The sequence below is a fragment of the Nyctereutes procyonoides genome, unplaced genomic scaffold (assembly GCF_905146905.1).
Source record: "Nyctereutes procyonoides isolate TBG_1078 unplaced genomic scaffold, NYPRO_anot_genome, whole genome shotgun sequence".
In the NCBI taxonomy this organism is placed as follows: Eukaryota; Metazoa; Chordata; class Mammalia; order Carnivora; family Canidae; genus Nyctereutes; species Nyctereutes procyonoides.
The window spans coordinates 11338078-11355779 of record NW_026575048.1 but is presented as its reverse complement, the minus strand read 5'-3'; the positions used below and the strand labels follow the sequence as shown (position 1 = coordinate 11355779).

Sequence of the window (17702 nt, the reverse complement as noted above, 5' to 3'; positions counted from 1 at the left end):
ATTTAAAAAAAAAAAAAAAGATGAACCTTCCAAATACATCTTTGCTATCACCATCATACACTAGCCCTCAATCCCTAGACACAGAACCTTTTCTATCTCTCTAAAAAAACTCAAGGCCCCCTAAAACTAACTAAGCTGCCCTTCTGTCCTGGGATCACCCAATTTTCTTTCCCATCATGAATCTCCTCCAGCTTCAGCCTACACCTAAGCAACTATAACCATGTCAAAAACATCTCTACTTGGGACCACTTCCTATGATAAATTCTACTCAAGATAATCACTGGTGGTTCCATGCAGGTCCTCCACAAAATTAACATACCTATAAACTTTACTTGGTAAGCCTCCAGTTTTCTTGAAAAAGAAAACTATCAAATAACTTTAAAAATAAGACACAAATCTTCATAAAAATATAGTCATCAAATTTATTATTCTCATTAGGTTGCCATTTTATGAAGAATTCCTAAGATTAATGTTTCTTGACATGCAAGAGTTAGCATTAATAGCTTATGTTACTATAAATACTGCTGCTTGGAAGCAGTACAACTGTTTTAGAGTTTTAAGACTACAGAATTTTATTATTCAAATCTTATTCAGTGTATGTTAAAATCAGAAGGTTCTGAACAGCTGGTTAGGAAGGTAGCCAAGATGCAGGAAAGATGTCTGCGCCTCCTTTTCAAGGGCAGCCAACTCTTGAACCGTAGGTGCCAAAATATCCACATGGCCTTTATAGTTTCCACCTGCATCACACACACAAATTATAAAGTAATATAAATGACATGCTTGAAATAACTTGTCAGCAATACTTTGGCTCAATTACATCCGTTTATACATTGCTTCTAGCAATAAAAATGTACTACTGGGCAAGTCATCTCCACAAGTGAGTTTTAAAGATGTTAAATCCATATAAATGAATGATCAGGCCTCACTAATAGTGTCCCAGGGCCCCTAGCAATCCCTCCCCCTCTCCTTTTTTTTGGGTTTGGAAACCACTAGTTCAGTAGCCTGAATCTTAAAAAAAATTTTCAGGAATGAGCTAAGGGCATTCCAGGCAAAGGAAATTTTATGCTGGGTTACTACTTGTATTAAATCAAAGGTTTTCAATTCTTTGTTCCAAATTGTCATTATACTCTTGTTTCCTAATAATTCTGTAAATGTTCAACTACTCTTTGTGACATTAATACCTCAAGAGAAACAGCTAAGCTGCTGTCCTTCATTTGCATACAAATCACACAACTAGAAACTGCTATAAGACAGGTATGGATAAAGTGCTATGAGAGTAATAAGGAGGAAATGATTAATAAGCTAAAAATAGACACCATGATGAAATGAAATTACTGTCTTCTACACACTGAAGCCCAAGAAGGACACATTCACATTTAGAATAGAAATAAAAGTAATTTAAAGCTTACCGCCAATGGCCCTTTTCTGACCATAGGTAACTTTCCCATCAAATTCATCCACTGGTACCTTTATATCTGGTTCAACCTGAGAAATGGTGCAATTCAGATGCTCTTCGATCTCAGACAGCAACTATGAAGGGAAAGGAAATATAAAAAGCATTTTCAAATAAAAATTTCATTTGACAGAGTTGCATTTTAATAGCATCAAAACCAGAAAGACTGTAATACTAAGTATAAATGGAAGATAGATTTCTGAAAAGATAAGCTCACAAGTTACAATTTACAACTATAACTAACACTACAATTAATTACTCTTCCTTACAGCTGACAAAGAGATAAAGTAAATGTGGTCTATTTTTGCCAATTTTACTATCTTTTTTAGGAATCTTACCTGCATCTCATTGTACCATATGGTACAACCACCATCTTCCTTGAGTCTTGTGTTATAACATCCTTTTCCACGGCTGCTACATACATGGTACCACACCTACATGAAAGATGTAAAAAAATAATTAACATGGAGACTGAAATATGCTATATATTTCTTTATTCTCTTAATAGTTTTTTAAAAATAGTTTATCTCCTCAAGGAACCAGAAAAATAGATTGCAGTATGGTATGTCATCCAATTACTATCACCATTCAGGAGCTCATTAACTAGGTCTTGTCTTCTGAAAGATTTCTTTCTGAAGTTTTCCTAAAATGCATGTCAAATCCAGAAAAGAATTCTCAGATAAAAACAAAGATAAATACTGGAAAATGCTATATCAAGATTTTTATCAAAAAATAAAGTCCAAATGCTTTCTATAATAAAGCAAAAAACAAAATGAACAGGTAGTTTGGACAATGCGTTTGTGGGAGTTCCTTATTTTTTAACTGTTCTATAAGGTTACATAAAATTATATTGTAAAATAATAAGTTACCACCCTCTCCCATCTCTTCTATGGGATGATGTCAGAGAGGGTCTAAATAGTTTTCGGTGAAATGAGTATATTAAAGGTATTAGTGAAAATTACATTTCACATTTTTCCTTTCTAAACTTCATTCTACCACTGGTCCATTCAAGAATATTGAGAAGAAGATGCCATTAAAAAAGTTCACTTATATTCCATATGCAACTAAATACAATATGTATGGAAAAATCAAACTGCTTTTACTTCCAACATCGAAATGACAACACAGTGAATTAACACGGCACTGAAAAGATTACCTTTTCTTTCTCTGTTGCCACCAGGGATATGGCCAGACCCATCCTGAAAGATTTTTAAAGTCTTTATTAGACTTTATTCCTGAAGCACAGAAGCATAAAAAGAAAAAAAGAATTATAAGCAGTACCTTTCAGCTCTTCCTACTCTGCCAATTCGATGTACGTAGTTTTGCTTTTCGTCAGGCAAGGTGACATTTATAACTGCAAATAAAAACAATTATTACCAACTGCCATTAGTTTCTAAAATTTTCAACCATATTAGATATTTTCTAAATATCTTAAATACATTAGAGTGTTTACTTTGAATTCCATAAAATTTAAATTGCAGTTCTAAGAACTTTCTCTTTACCATAAGGAACACCATGGATATCAATTCCTCTGGCAGCTACATCGGTGCAAATCAAGAACCTCACATCTCCTTTCTAAAGGGAACAGAGAGGAGAGAGAGGAAATTATTAGTACATATACTAAAAAATAAATACAAATACCACCATTCCACTAAATGAGACATCTAATAATAGGTCATTATCAGATTAGAGGTCCAGATATTCATAATTCATTTGATGAAGTCTTAAATTTTTAAGTTATGATCTACTGAAACAAGGTATTTAAGGTGAATAGAATCAATAATCGGATTCATTTTTTTATTTTCTTTTTTCTCAAACCAAAGATATTAAACTGCTATAATTTGGCTATATCTTTAGAAATCCTGACTGGTTAATTCAAAAGATAAAATTTTAAAAAAAAGAAAAAAGAAGAAAAATAGAACAGAATGTTAAAATATAAGCATTATCTTTAGCCCTGTATTAAAATAAATTCAGAATACTAGGTATTTTACCCTGAGGTTACACTTTTTGTGACAATAGATAAAATCCTAAGAGAAGGGAACAGAATGGGCCCCCAGTGCTCTCACCAAGGAAATAGAAATTAGCCTTTAGATGTCATTTGTGCCTCAAGGCACAGCAAAGTTAGAGATGGGGTGGGGAAGGGCATGCTGACCTGCGGTCCAGCATAAGACCCTGGGTCGGGAAGGGTGGACACACACGCTGAAATGCGACCATGCAACATGCTTCAAGATCCACATTTTGCTCAGCATGGAAGCATAATCCAAAGTTCCTAAACTCAGTACTTCCCATCTTTTATTCATGCAATCAATGGGTCTGAGAGAAAATGCTATTTGTACTCTCCACGGGGGGGGCGGGGGGGGGGGCGCGGCGGTGTCAAAATACAGGTAAACGGTGAGAATGCTGTGGGGGGAAGCTACTGACCTCATGTTCTAAGTGGCTCAGGCCCTACCCACCTGCACCAAGTGCTAAACAACCTGTTCACAGGCTACCAGCATGTAACTGGGACAGTGCGCCTTAAACAATTACAAGTATTTTTAATTCCACAAAACCATATTCTTGAAACCTGCCTTAAGTTAATCTACAAATTAACTTCTCTGTGGGCATTACTAAGACTGATCAAAAAGAAAAAAAAGACTCACAGATACAGTTTAACTATCCCATGATGCTTCTCCTAAAAATAAATACCGAAAGAATTTAACTGAAACTTCCTTAAGCTGAAAATTCTTATCACAGTAGTGTCATGCAGAGAACATATAATTTACCAATTGACTGCTAAAAGATGACTAAGCCCTGTCACGGCAAGGAAATACCAGCAGGGTAAAAGTCTTTTGAAGTTTCTAGGACAAGAATTGCTTTAATAATATTAATTGGAACAGGGGCGCCTGGGTGGCTCAGTCGGTTAAGCATCTGCCTTCAGCTCAGGTCATGATCCCAGGGTCCTGAGATCAAGCCCTGTGTTGGGGTCCCTGCTCGGTGGGGAGCCGCCTTCTCCCTCTCCTCTCTACTGTGCTTTCCCTCACTCTTTCTCTAATTAATAAAATCTCATAAAATAATAATAATATTAACTGGAACTGGTTAAAATTGGCAACAATTCCCCTCTTAAGTATTAAGGAAATGTAGTCAACTAAACAGCAGTACCTTAAATCTTTCCAAGTTTTGCTTCCTCTCGTGAGGCTTTCTGTCCCCATGAAGACAAACACATGAGAACTGATGTCCTTTTTTATCAGGTCCTAGTGAAAAGCACATTGAGTAACTTTGGAGAAACATTACACCTAAGATTATGTCAAAATACCAATAGCAAAAAAAACTAAAAACCAAAAAACCAATGGCATTCAGACTACAATGGTGCCACAGAATTACACAGAAATCTATACCCCAATTTGCCATAAACCGTGGTTAACACAATTTCTGTCATAGGGAAAATGCCATTAAAATAAATTCCAGGAGCATTAAAACTGATTTGCTTTGAAGGACGTTTTTAAGTCACTTTTCCTGATCTACAGAAGTAGACAGAACAGTATGCCAATTAGGATGTGTTACTAACAGGAAAACGTGTGTATACAAGCAACCTCTCCTACCCCACGTAAAGTGAAGAACCAAAAAGACAAGAGAGAACAGTCCTGGAGGAATCAATATAGGTATTATCAAGTTCATGCCTTACTAAAGGTCACGTCCACAAGCCTACCCTCCCTCCTCAGGATGTTCTAAACAGCTTAGTAACAATTATGCTGTAACTACTCTCCATAGTAAATTTTAGGTTAAGTAACAGATACTTCAGAATTCAAGGAAAAATAGGTCATGAAATCTATCCCCACCCAAAACGACTAACACAGAATTAATTATGCAGAGGAGAAATAATAGGTAATAGAACTTCTAGAGGCCTACAAGTTAGCCCTTACTACATTCTAAATTCAAGTGGTTTAGGAAAGTATCACACATACACACTCCTACTCCCCAGCTGAGTTGTGTATAGAGAGGGATCCTTTATTTCCCTCCATTTAAGCTCTGACGTTCTGGTATATATATTGTGCTATTTTGGTTTTAGTAACAGTTTGGGAAACTTGATTTTTAGACAAAGGTATTCAGAATATTTAGGGAAGGATGATAAAAGGAATTAAGGAATATTACTGCTGGCATTTCTAACCAAATAATCAAATCCTCCATTCAAAACCAACATGGGCAGGAAGAATTATTTATTACAAAACAATCACTATAACTAAAATACTCGCCAAGCAAGTATGCTTGCCATGACTCAAAAAAAGAGTACTAAGCTGTTCACTATAATGAACAATATAACCTGTTCTTTATATGACTATTAGTTCGAGCTTCTTAAACATTTCAAGTTCTGGCTCCTTGTTGTAAATCAGTTATAAAAAGAGATAGGTTAGATGACTTCTTCCCATTATGAAAGCAGGACTTCTCTGTTAACCTTGTACATCTGTCAATTTTTCCTTTATATATCTTTACATTTATTATATTTTCAAACACAGCAACAATGAAAGAATTCTAAAAGTGAATAGCTGTATTTTCACCTCCTAGATTATATCATTAACATTTACTATATTTGCTTTACTGCCTATCTAGCCTTCTATCAATTCATTTTTATATTTCTGATGCATTTCAATGTAAATTGCAAAGGTCTGTAGACAGTTCAGCATGCATCTCATTAACTAGAATGCAGTTATTTGTTTAGATTTTATTGTTTTCCTTCGAGGTGAAAGTTACATACAAGGAAATGAACAAATTTTAAGTGTATGTCTGCTGACTTTTGACAAATGCATGCACCTTTGTAGCCCAAAGCCCTATCAAGATAGAGAATATGAATGTCACCCCACAAAGTACCTCATGTCCTCTCCCAGATAACCCTACTCCCATTCTATTGGGGGAAATCACCATTGTGTGTTTTTTTTTTTCCCCATTCTAGATCAATTCTGACACGTCTAGAACCTCACACAAATGGAACCATGCAGTATATATGCTTGTGTGAGAAAGCTTTCATTCTGCAAGCTGTCTGTGATTCACCCATTGCTGCTGGGTCCACCAGCAGTCCATAACTATTTCACATATGGTTTAAGCCATTCCCCTACTGACCACCCAGTGTATCTTCAGTTTGGGGCTATTATAAATAAAGCTGTTGTGACCAACCTTGCCCATAGCTTTTATCAATATATCGTGTATAAATTTTACTTATTTTGTGTAAATTTTACTTATCTTTAGGAGTTGAATTACTAAGCCATAAGACAGCAATATTAAATTTTAAAATGTAAGACCTTTTACCAACATGGCTGTACAGCAATAGTGTTTTGAGTGCTTCAGTTGCTCTATATCCTCGCCAAAACTTTTTTTTAAACCTAGCCATTAAAAATGAGCATACGGTGGTATTACACTATGATTTTGCATTTCCCTAATGACTGAGCATGTTGAGGTTTTCTTCATGTTGGTTTATGTTTCATGTTATAAGGAGCATAACATTAGACTCATCATATATTCATTGTAGATTAAGTATTTTATTACATAATGATGTTCTTCATTTCTAGTTAATATTTTTGTCTTAAATTCTACTGCATCTCTTGTTAACATAGCTAGACTTTCTTTTGATTAGCGGTTTAGCTGATACATATATTTTTTCAGCCCCTTTCGATCTTTCCATGTCATCAGGTTTTAAGTATGTCTCTTGTAAAGAGCATCTAGGTAGTTTTTATCCACTTTAACCATCTATGTCTCTTAACAGACGACTTTATCCACTGATACATACTGTAGTGTATACTCATATATTCAGATTTTTCCACCAGCCAACCTACTCTGTAATTTCTAAACATTGTTTTTTTTTAATTCTGCTTTTTCTCATTTTTCTTCTTTCTTTGTCTTTTAGAAGATTTTTTTCTCATTTATTGGTTTAGAAGATATACATTCTATTATTTAATGATTATACTTGAAATTTTAACATTAATCAATAACATTGCCCTTATTCCAAATGATAGCAGGGCCTCAGAACACTGTAATGAAACTCTACCTGTGTGGAAAGCCCTGTGTTCCTAGGGCTTATCATATGAAAAAGTACTGGATAAGCACAGCTACTTGCACCATCACTGCTTTAAATTCTGTGCATGAATTTTAGACTGCATCAACATGAGACTAATAATCTATTAAATGAGGAAATAAACACAATTTATCTCAAGTGAGGAAACATTACCTCCTCCTTGTTGCATAAAATATTGCTCCAAGTTATCACAGTCAATTTTGGTTCTACAGAAAATAATTGCTTGATCCATCTTGTGTTCCTTGATTGCCCGGACAGCATACTCCCCCTTCAGGATTTTAATAGCTTCAGACCACATCTCTTGAATACCACAATAACACAACAAAAACAAAAAAAAGAATTTCAATCTAAAATTATTATAAACACACATAATTACAGTTATAGACTTAATGCTTAACTCAGTTAAAAAAACTGACTCAAGTATTATAGATAAAAATAAGTAATATTAAGATAGGATGAAATGGTGAGAGTATCCATTCACTCATTTATTCCTATTTGTTAATGTACATTTATGCCAGTTTTGGGGGTACCAAAATAACTATAACCATACCTCTTATGAGGGAAAACAGACATGTAAACACACAAGTAAACAGAACTTCGTACCTACAACAAAACTCCGTTCTTACCTCTTGTGGACAACTAATCATATTCTTGCCTTGCATTAACTTCCCTAACTGCTCAATAAATGCTTACTCAATTATTTTAACCTCTTTCAAAAATAATTAATGTACTTTTTAAATCAATCTAACACCTGAAAGTTCATACTTCTCTATGGTTTAAAAACTGTACGTCAAACTAAGTCATTTCTTAGCCATCACCCCCATGTCTATGATTCAGTGGGAAGCTATGCTACAGTTACCAAATTAAAATGCAAAATTTTAATTTTGGAACCCATTGTATTTCTAAAGTCTCTCTAGTCATACCTAATCACTATATAAACTAAGCAAACATTTATAAGAAAAAAAAATAAATGAATTTTTATTTTACAAAATGCATTCTCGAAAGTGGGAAGACCCATCATTTTGAACCATCAGTGTCTCTGCACTTCTCCAACAGTTAAGGCTAGTGGAGCATATACTTTATACATGTGGAAGTGCACATAAAATTGAATTCAAAAAGGGACGCCTGGGTGGCTCAGCAGTTGGGCACCTGCCTTTGGCTCAGTTCGTGATCCTGGGATCTGGGATCAAGCCCCACATCGGGCTCCCTGCAAGGAGCCTGCTTCTCCCTCTGCCTATGTCTCTGCCTCTCTCAGCCTGTGTCTCTCATGAATAAACAAATCTTTAAAAAAAAAATTGAATTCAAAGGGACTCTATTTATTCAAGATTTCAGAAAATTCACCTCTCAGATACTTGTCATTAACCTACCAATGAATCCAACCATGAAGCAAATGATCCACCTGAGACATCTAACATCAAACATGCGTCCTAATGGCTCTGAGGTCTACTCTAGGTTCCGCAAGCACTATCCTTGCAATACGATGTACCTTCATAGATCTTAAAAGATTATGCACCTGAAACGGTCTCCAGTATGCACAGAAGTATCTTCACTGAATTAAATGTTAGGCTTTTTTAAAAAATGATAAAAATTTAACGACTTAATGATATTCAGTTTAGGAGGATGAAAAAATCCTGGAGACAGATGGTGGCAATGAATGCAAAGTAGGAATGTACTTTATGGCACTGAACTTGATCCACTTGAAAATGGTTAAAATGGGAAATCTTGTGTTAGGTATATTTTACCACACACAAAAAGAATAAACTATTTCAAGATAACTCCTGTATCTTTCAAAAAATTGTAAGCTAAAGACATTTTTCCTTGTGACATTTCTCCTGGAATTCAGGGCCAAGATAAAATCTGTTGCCAGAGAAATTTACTGATATCCCATGACCAATAAGAACTCCAAAATATTTGTGACTTAGCTGCCAAGAAACTAATGTCTGAAATTCAGTGACTAATATTGTTCTAAGTTGACAGATATCAGCCATTTCCCCCATTTCCTTATATTTTTGTTGCTTTTGTTTTCAGTTTCCTGTTCTAATTTTGTAGGTCACTTCAAAACCTTCATGAGAATAAGACAGGGCATAAATTCAATAAGACAAACCAATTCGCTTTCAGAATCTTTTAACACCATTCATTCATTCATTCAACTTACCCGGACTATTAGCACCAGGCCTTGTGTTATCTTTTGCATGTACATCATCAGTCTATCAAAAGAAAAGGATAAAAAAGGTGTAGCAAGTGGCTAAGGATTCCAAACAAGTATCACTTTTTTTAAAGGGAAAACTGTACCTAACTCTAGACTGCATTTCAGACATAATATTCAGAGTATGTGGGTAAAACCACTCTTCAGATTCAGAAAACCCCTTTATTAACTGTGGGTCTATGGCTAATCAATTTTAAATGTAATAATAAAAATGCAAAGTTGGCTTTTACAATATTGAGTATTTACAATATTTAACATATCCTCTTTTTTTAAAGGTAAACCTAAGAACAGTGGGGGAAAAAAACCAGATGGACATATGAAATTGATTTTTAGGAAAATAAGGAAACACAAGAGGACATTTTAACATTTTAATAACATATTATTAAAAATAGCAATCACTGTATCCGAAATTAGATCTATGTATACACATAATCCTATTCATTTATAAAAATTACATTGAGGAAAATGATTATAAAAGTAACTCTTACAGGGAAAAAAATAAAAGCCCATCACTTATTCTGCATTCTCAATGCCTAAACTTCTCCGGTCAATGTGTTGGACTTTTCTTTTCTTGATACTGGCTGTATCACTAGGAGCCCAAGGCTTAATTTATGAAAGTTTTATTCTTCACAAATGGTTAATGGTGTATAGTACTCACTCTAATGTGGTTTTTCCCAAGCCTTTCCCAAAGTCTGTCAGCTTTGGGATTCACAGGGACAACAACATGGTGTACAGTGTCCGGGACAGAGTCTTCTCCTTTTAAATCAACCCATGTGGGAAAATGCATTATCTTCTCAGACAGCTTCTTCACATCAAAAGAATGTAATGTAGCAGAGCAAACAATCACCTAAGGGGGGAAAAATTTAGATGAATTTTTATTGTACAATAATAAAATATGGTAGCATATGAATACTAATGTGGGGCCCAAAGTATGTTATTTCTACGTAAGCAATACTCCTGGATCATTCAGAGGCTAAAAGGCCCCAGGGCATCCAGGTATCTAATGTTAGAGCCAGGTGCTAGCCGTGACTGCTTCTACTTCTATTTCGAAACCCTCTGAACGACCCCTGGCGGGGTGACAGCCCTCTCCTTCCTCCTGTCTGAGAGTGGTGTATTCCTTGGAGTTTTGGTGTAATTCACACAGGGCCATCCCTCCAGTAACGAGGACAAAAAGAACACCAGAAGTCATTGTCACCGAGAGGAAGAAAGGTAACTGATCAGAGGAAGCCACCACGCAATTTCAAGCAGCAAAATGATCAATCCAGCGTAGAACAAACAAAAGAGTCAAAATGACTCTGGGCTAGCTAATCTCTCTGAACTATGGTCCCCTCACTGCCACAGAAACCATGCCACAAACTGCACGAGGTCCTACAAAGACTGAAAAGGTTTCTGAAGATCTAAAATCTTAAGTTACTATTTACTCCCTTCTCTCCCCTTAAAGCCTCCTCTACTTCTCAAATTCTTCCTAGTAATGTTTTTAGAACTAATTACAAAAGAAACAACTTTTTCAACTGCTCAAGATATTGCCTTCTCAAGCGGAAGCAGCCTGGAATATAAACTCTAAATGCTCTGTAGAAAAAAAATAACGAGGAATTTTTTACTTATTATCTTCTGTGACACTTAATTTCCTCAAGTTCCCTTCTCTTTCATTTCTACGAGCAGCTTTTAAGATCATTTCTTTGTGTGTACTATTTAGTCAGGTAATAAAAAAAATGTTCTATACAGCAGTTATTTAGAAGACACTAAAAATATAAAACAAAATGAACTAAGCAGTAACACATAACAATTGTCTACATGTATTTTAAGCTGCATCTGTCATTTCATACCTGAAGTCTTTTCCCATCAGACGTAATCTGAGGAATCTGATTGTGAATCCTATTTATAAAATCAGAGTAACCTTGAGAAAGAAGCCCATCCTGAATGAGAAGCAAAGAAAAGCGTAAATTTTTTAATCAATATCTGTATCTTTCTTTTGTAAATCAAATATAGAAAGATAATGTAAACAAACTCATAAGCATATATATTCCCATGTTCTCAAAATGATTATTTTCTATCAAAGTTATAAATTCAACTTTAAACTACATGTGACTAAAATATGAAAAAGCTGACAATAATCAACCCAAGAACTATACCCCAGTATTCTAGAATGAATACAAGAGGTAATAGCTCCTACCACATATTCTTAAACATATGATTTTAATATGAAAAAATGAAAACAAAAATCCTCAGTGCTAAAAAAAAAAAATCACCTCATCTTGAAAATACTTTGGAAGTATGTCTCAAGGGCCTCCAAGACATTAATGTCCCTAGAGTTCACAATGTTGCAACTATAACGTGAAGAAATAATCTATGTATCAACAAAGATAGCTACTTGGGAGTAAAAAACAAGTCTATGTATCTAGTAAGGAGAGTGGTTAAATAAACCATGTAGTATCCATATAATAGAGCACTAGACAGCCTTTAAAAATTATTTACAAATAAGGACATGAAATACTTATGATACTTTATTAAAAAAAAAAAAAGATTTCCTAGATTCCACACACCTTGATTTACCATGTATGATAGCATTTATATAAAGAATGGATGAAAATATACCACAATGGTAATAACGATTATTTCTAGGTATTGGGATCATGACTAAATTCTGTTTTTTCATCACTTTACATATTTTTATCTCCAAAAGCATAAGCAAACTTTTTCTTTTTAAAGCATGACTATATTTCAACATACAGCTTCATCCAGGACCAGGAATCTAACTTGGGATAAATTCAGCTTTCCAGTTGACACTAAATCGTCTAGTCTTCCTGGAGTGCCAACGACTATATCTACCTGAAAAACATCAAAAGAAGCACCTAATGAAAACTGAAGCACTGTTATGATCACCATAAAACAGCAAACAATAGTGGTCTACTTACAGTGAAAACACGCATACTGAAGCAGTCATGGTCAGCTCTAAATTCTCAGAACAGGAGTTTGCTAATAATGCCCTATTAGCAAACTTTGGTTTGGAATTAATGTGATGATTTTGGTAACTGATTTTGACAATCTTAACTGTTACATATAGTCTAATATATAAAATTTGTATTTTCTGAGTGAATGAATTTATGGGAACTCCGAAATCAAACCAGGATTCAAATCCCCGCTCCATCATTACCCAGCTACATAATCTCAACCTACTTCATCTCTTCGAGTTTCAACTTTCTTTTTTGAAACGGGTGACATCTTCGGTTTTGCAAGATGGCTATGACAACTGAGAGATGAGATACGTAAAGCACTTGATGCCTAGTGTGCCAGGTGCTTGATAAATATAGTTGATAATGATGATGATCTGACTACCTCAGAACACAGTAATTACTACTTGTCAAGTGCTTATAATGAACAGGCACCGTGCTAATGTTTTACAAGTACTATATCATCTCATGACCACCAAAGAAAACACTACTATTATTATTATTCCTTTTTTTTTTAAGTAGACTCCATGGCCAACATGGAGCTTAACTCAGGGTCTGAGCACATGACCCTGAGATCAAGACCTGAGCTGAGATCAAGAGTTGGATGCTTAACTAACTGAGCTACACAGGTGCCCTTATTATTCCTATTTTTAAATGAGGAAATTGAAATTGAGAATACTAAAATCACAAGAACTTAAATGACACAGCTCATAAGTACCCAAACTGGCATTTCAAACTCAAAGTCCAAAATTAGAAGAGGTCTGACTCAAGAACAAGTATTATTTAACTTTTTATCATAAAAATTCTCAAACATAAACAAAGGGAAGAGAATAATGAACCTCACACCAGTACAAACAATGAACATTTTCCACTGACACTCATGGGTATAGTGATCAGGAATATGGACTGTGAAGTAAGCTCTACCTAGGAGTTATAAGATCTTAGGGAAGTGACTTAATATTTAATATAAGCCCTCCTCCTAATCTGTAAATATGGAGGAGAGAGGGCAGCCCAGGTGGCTCAGCGGTTTAGCACCGCCTTCAGCCCAGGGCATGATCCTGGAAACCCGGGAACGAGTCCCACATCAGGCTCCCTGCATGGAGCCTGCTTCTCCCTCTGCCTGTGTCTCTGCCTCCCTCTCTCTGTGTCCTTTCATGAACAAATAAATAAAATCTTAAAAAAAAAAAAAAATGGAGGAGAGTAGTACGTCAGAGGCCGACTATAACTGAATAAAGTGTATGTAAGCATTTAGCCGTGCTTGGTCCATTTTCAGAGAGTAGCCAATAAATTATTTTTAAAGTGTATATAAGGATGTGTGTGAGCACAAATAAGATATTATGTAAAATCATCCGATAAGTTAGGCAATTCTAAAAGAAACTTCTACTCTATTAATCAGCCTGAAAACCCACTTCTATTGTTTTTTCCATTGTAGACTACAAACATAACTTTCTCCTAACAAATTTATCACTGTTTAATCATTACTTCAATATCTCAGCCCCTGAAAAAGCATTTGAATACTTTTTCATGCCAACATGAGGCATTTATATTACCATAAAAAATAAGACTTTTCTGAAGGGACTTTCATTTGTACTGATAACTATAAGCAAGTCTCACTTCAAAATATGCCTAAAAATAAGAAGATAAGGCCTATTTAATGTATTAAGAACCAGCTATATGCAAGCACTGTGATAGGTGCTGTACATGCAATGAACAAAATACCATTCTGGTTCTGTAACATCTCTTTACTATAGGATTTCAACCCACATGTGAGTTTCTTCTTTCCTCAATTTCAGCAACTGAAGTCAGCCTGAAAACTCACTTTACATGAAATATACACACTAGGTCTCTCATGTTTAAAAAACAACAAACGATAAACTGAAAAAGCAAAAGAGAAGTATTTAACCTATATAACAACACCAAGTACTCCTCTGGGCCTCAATTGCACATGTTGCATAACTGAGCAACTTTTAAGAATTACATAGTTCTACTCTCTCATTCCAAAGTGACTTCTAGCCCCAAATAAGACACAACACAGGACTAAAGCTGAGCCAGAGGATGACGGGAAATCATAGGAGAGAATACAGAGGCAAAGAATATCTTAGATCCCCTAAGTAGAATGGAACTGAATCTTGTCAAGAAAGCCACAGAATAACACTGCCTTTAATTTGCCATTGGATTTAGCCAGTACCACATTTTAGATATGGCTGACAAAACATATAGAATTCCCTAAGAGCTCCACAGCTGGAAAATAGAGGAGTTAAGAAGCTTAATAACTTACGAGGAAAATGGATTTGGGTTGGAGGAGCCAAAAATGGGAATGGACATTAAATCTCTTACAACCACTAAAAAATACAGCACAGCAAATGAGAACATATCAAAGCAATATTACTATCTCAAAATGGTATTAACAAGTAAGGTAATAGGATTCCTTACTTTTAATATGTTACACCAGGTCAATTTAAACCATGTGGCATAAAATTTGGTTTGACAGGGGCACCAATGGAACTGGAGGAAGTGGACATATTTCCTCGCCATGACTCAGTATCAGGTGGTTTAGATTAAATGATAAAATATTTAGGAAAGGAAATGAAAGAGAAATTTGAAAGAGGCAAGTTATTTCATACATATGAAATATTTTATGAACTCCTATCTATATCTAGCTTCACAGAATTGATGGGCACAGTTAAAAATATCCCAACCTCCTTCCCCAATAACGAGGATCATGGTCCTATCTTTGTCCTCTGTAACTGCAAGCCTGCACAGCCTCTGTAAGATGCCCTTTTACCTAAACTCCTCTCCCTACTCCTAAACCAGTTGATCATTCTTCATCCTTCCTTTGGGTCATTGCCAAAACATCTATATTCTCTGCAATCCACTTCATTTCCAGTTCTAGTCGTCTTCTTTTTAAGATTTATTTATTCCTGAGAGAGACAGAGAGAGAAAAGAGACAGAGAGAGAGAGAGAGAGAGAAGCAGAGATGCTGAGCAGGGAGCCTAATGTGGGACTTGATCCCAGGACCCCGAGATCATGGCCTGAGCCAAAGGCAGATGCTTAACCCACTGAGCCATCCCTAGGCACCTTTCCATTTCTATTAACTCTAGTTTCTTCTTTTTCCATTATCACCAAAAGAAAGGACTCTGAAATTCACGAGAAAGCAAGAAGAAAATCCTCAAGTGCTCAAAAGACAAACCAAAAAAAAAAAAAAAAAAAGTCACGTATGCTGTATTTTGCATGAGGGGTTTGGAAGAAAATACTGTGCTGTATACTCCTAGGAAAAGACAAGACATACTTGCAACATGTTTCTGAACAAATTTTGTTTTTGATCTTGTTCTAATTTCAGCCTCACTTGATTTTTCTTGAATCATAACAGAACTACATCACCAAAATGACAACTCATAATGTAACCTCTTAAAAATTAAAAGTAAAACTTACCCCATTATCCAAAACAGAGAGCTGATCCCGCGCTGCAACACCTCCAATTATCAGAAGCTCCCTGAAATAAATACCATAATGATAACGTAGAAAAAGATTAAAGCCTACTTTATTGTTTGACTTGCATCCATTTCTTTAAAGTGGAAATTTAGGTTAAGTAACTGAGAAAGAATCCACAACAAAAGGCTGGAGAAGCGTGGGAACCAAACACTTCATCTGTAGGAGCCACAAAAATACTCAGAGGCCCAAGTACTGAGGAGCACGTGAGAGCTCAGAATCCAGAAGACATGGCTTCTCGTCTCCACGTCCTCCCGTACTAGGCTAATTCCTGGTACCTTAAAATCTGCTTTCAATCTAACTTCTTGGACATTTGTAGTTGTATGCATATAAAATAGCTCTGAAAGAATATAAAAATATCAATTTTTTAAAAGTTGCCTCCAGGTAGGATAACTAAAAACTGGGGGAGAAGATGAAAGGAGACTTATTTTTCACAGAATATTCTTTTGAATTGTTTGAATTTTTTCTCATTCCAAGTAAATTTTTGTTAATGTTTAGGTTAAAAAAAGATCACCTACGCCAAGGCAATTTTATGGGGCAAAAGAAGTCTTCAATAAATGGTGCTGGAACAAATGGATATGCACATGCAAAAGAATGAAGTTAAACCTCTTCTTTATGCTACACACAAAAATTGCCCAAAATTAATTACAGATGCAATTATAAGACAAAAAAACTATAAAACTCTTAGAAGAAAACAGAAGGGTACATTTTCATGACTTTGGGTTAGGAAAAGTCTCAACATATACAATACCAAAACAAAAGCAACAAATGAAAAAACAGACTTCATCAATTTATTAAACACTTTTGTATAAGAGAGTGAAAAAACATCCCACCACGAGTGAAAATATTTGCAAATCATACATCTAATAAATACTATTACACGGTATCACAATATATAAAGAACTCTCATAACTCAACAATAAGAAGACAACCCAACTGAAAAAGGGGCAAAGAATGTGGACATTACAAATAGCCAATAACCATAATAAAAAATGTTCAGGGGCAGCCCTGGTGGCTCAATGGTTTAGCGCCGCCTTCAGCCCAGGGCGTGATCCTGGAGACCCGGGATAGGGTCTGCCTGCTTCTCCCTCTGCCTGTGTCTCTGCCTCTCTCTGTCTCTCATGAATAAATAAATTAAAAAAAAAAAAAAAGATGTTCAACATCATTAGGGATTACAGAAATGTAAATCAAACCCACTACTTTACATCCATCAGGATGGCTATAATCAAAATAAAAGTTAAATATTGATGAGGATTTGGAGAAACTGGAACCTTCATATATTACTAGTAGGAATGAAAAAATGAAATTGTCACTTTAGAACACGGTTGACACATTCCTGAAAATATCAAACATGAAGTGTGATCCAGCAATTCCACTTGTAGATATATACCCAGAAGAAATGAAAATGATGTCCATACAAAAACTTGCAGACTAATGTTCACAGCACAGAAGCCAAAAAGTGGTAACAACCCAAATGTCCATCAACTATGGATATATAAACAAAAACATGGTGAGTGCATTTAAATGGGATACTTTTCATCAAAAATGAAGCACTGATCCATG

The 17702-nt window shown here is 35.3% G+C and overlaps 1 protein-coding gene across 1 annotated transcript in view; it reads right to left on the bottom strand.

The window, feature by feature from the left end:
* Positions 1-408: 408 nt before the first annotated feature.
* The window catches only part of DDX1 (DEAD-box helicase 1), a 35118-nt gene continuing 17824 nt past the window's right edge, over positions 409-17702 (bottom strand). Inside the window, exons 14-26 of the mRNA XM_055327485.1 lie at positions 16083-16143; positions 12430-12528; positions 11526-11615; positions 10358-10546; positions 9649-9700; positions 7647-7793; positions 4592-4683; positions 2956-3028; positions 2735-2807; positions 2610-2652; positions 1792-1887; positions 1410-1530; positions 409-737 (exon numbers count right to left, since the gene is read on the bottom strand). Of these exons, the coding sequence (XP_055183460.1) occupies positions 607-737; positions 1410-1530; positions 1792-1887; positions 2610-2652; positions 2735-2807; positions 2956-3028; positions 4592-4683; positions 7647-7793; positions 9649-9700; positions 10358-10546; positions 11526-11615; positions 12430-12528; positions 16083-16143 (1267 nt within the window). The 3' untranslated portion in view covers positions 409-606. The remainder of the gene's footprint in view (positions 738-1409; positions 1531-1791; positions 1888-2609; positions 2653-2734; positions 2808-2955; positions 3029-4591; positions 4684-7646; positions 7794-9648; positions 9701-10357; positions 10547-11525; positions 11616-12429; positions 12529-16082; positions 16144-17702) is intronic.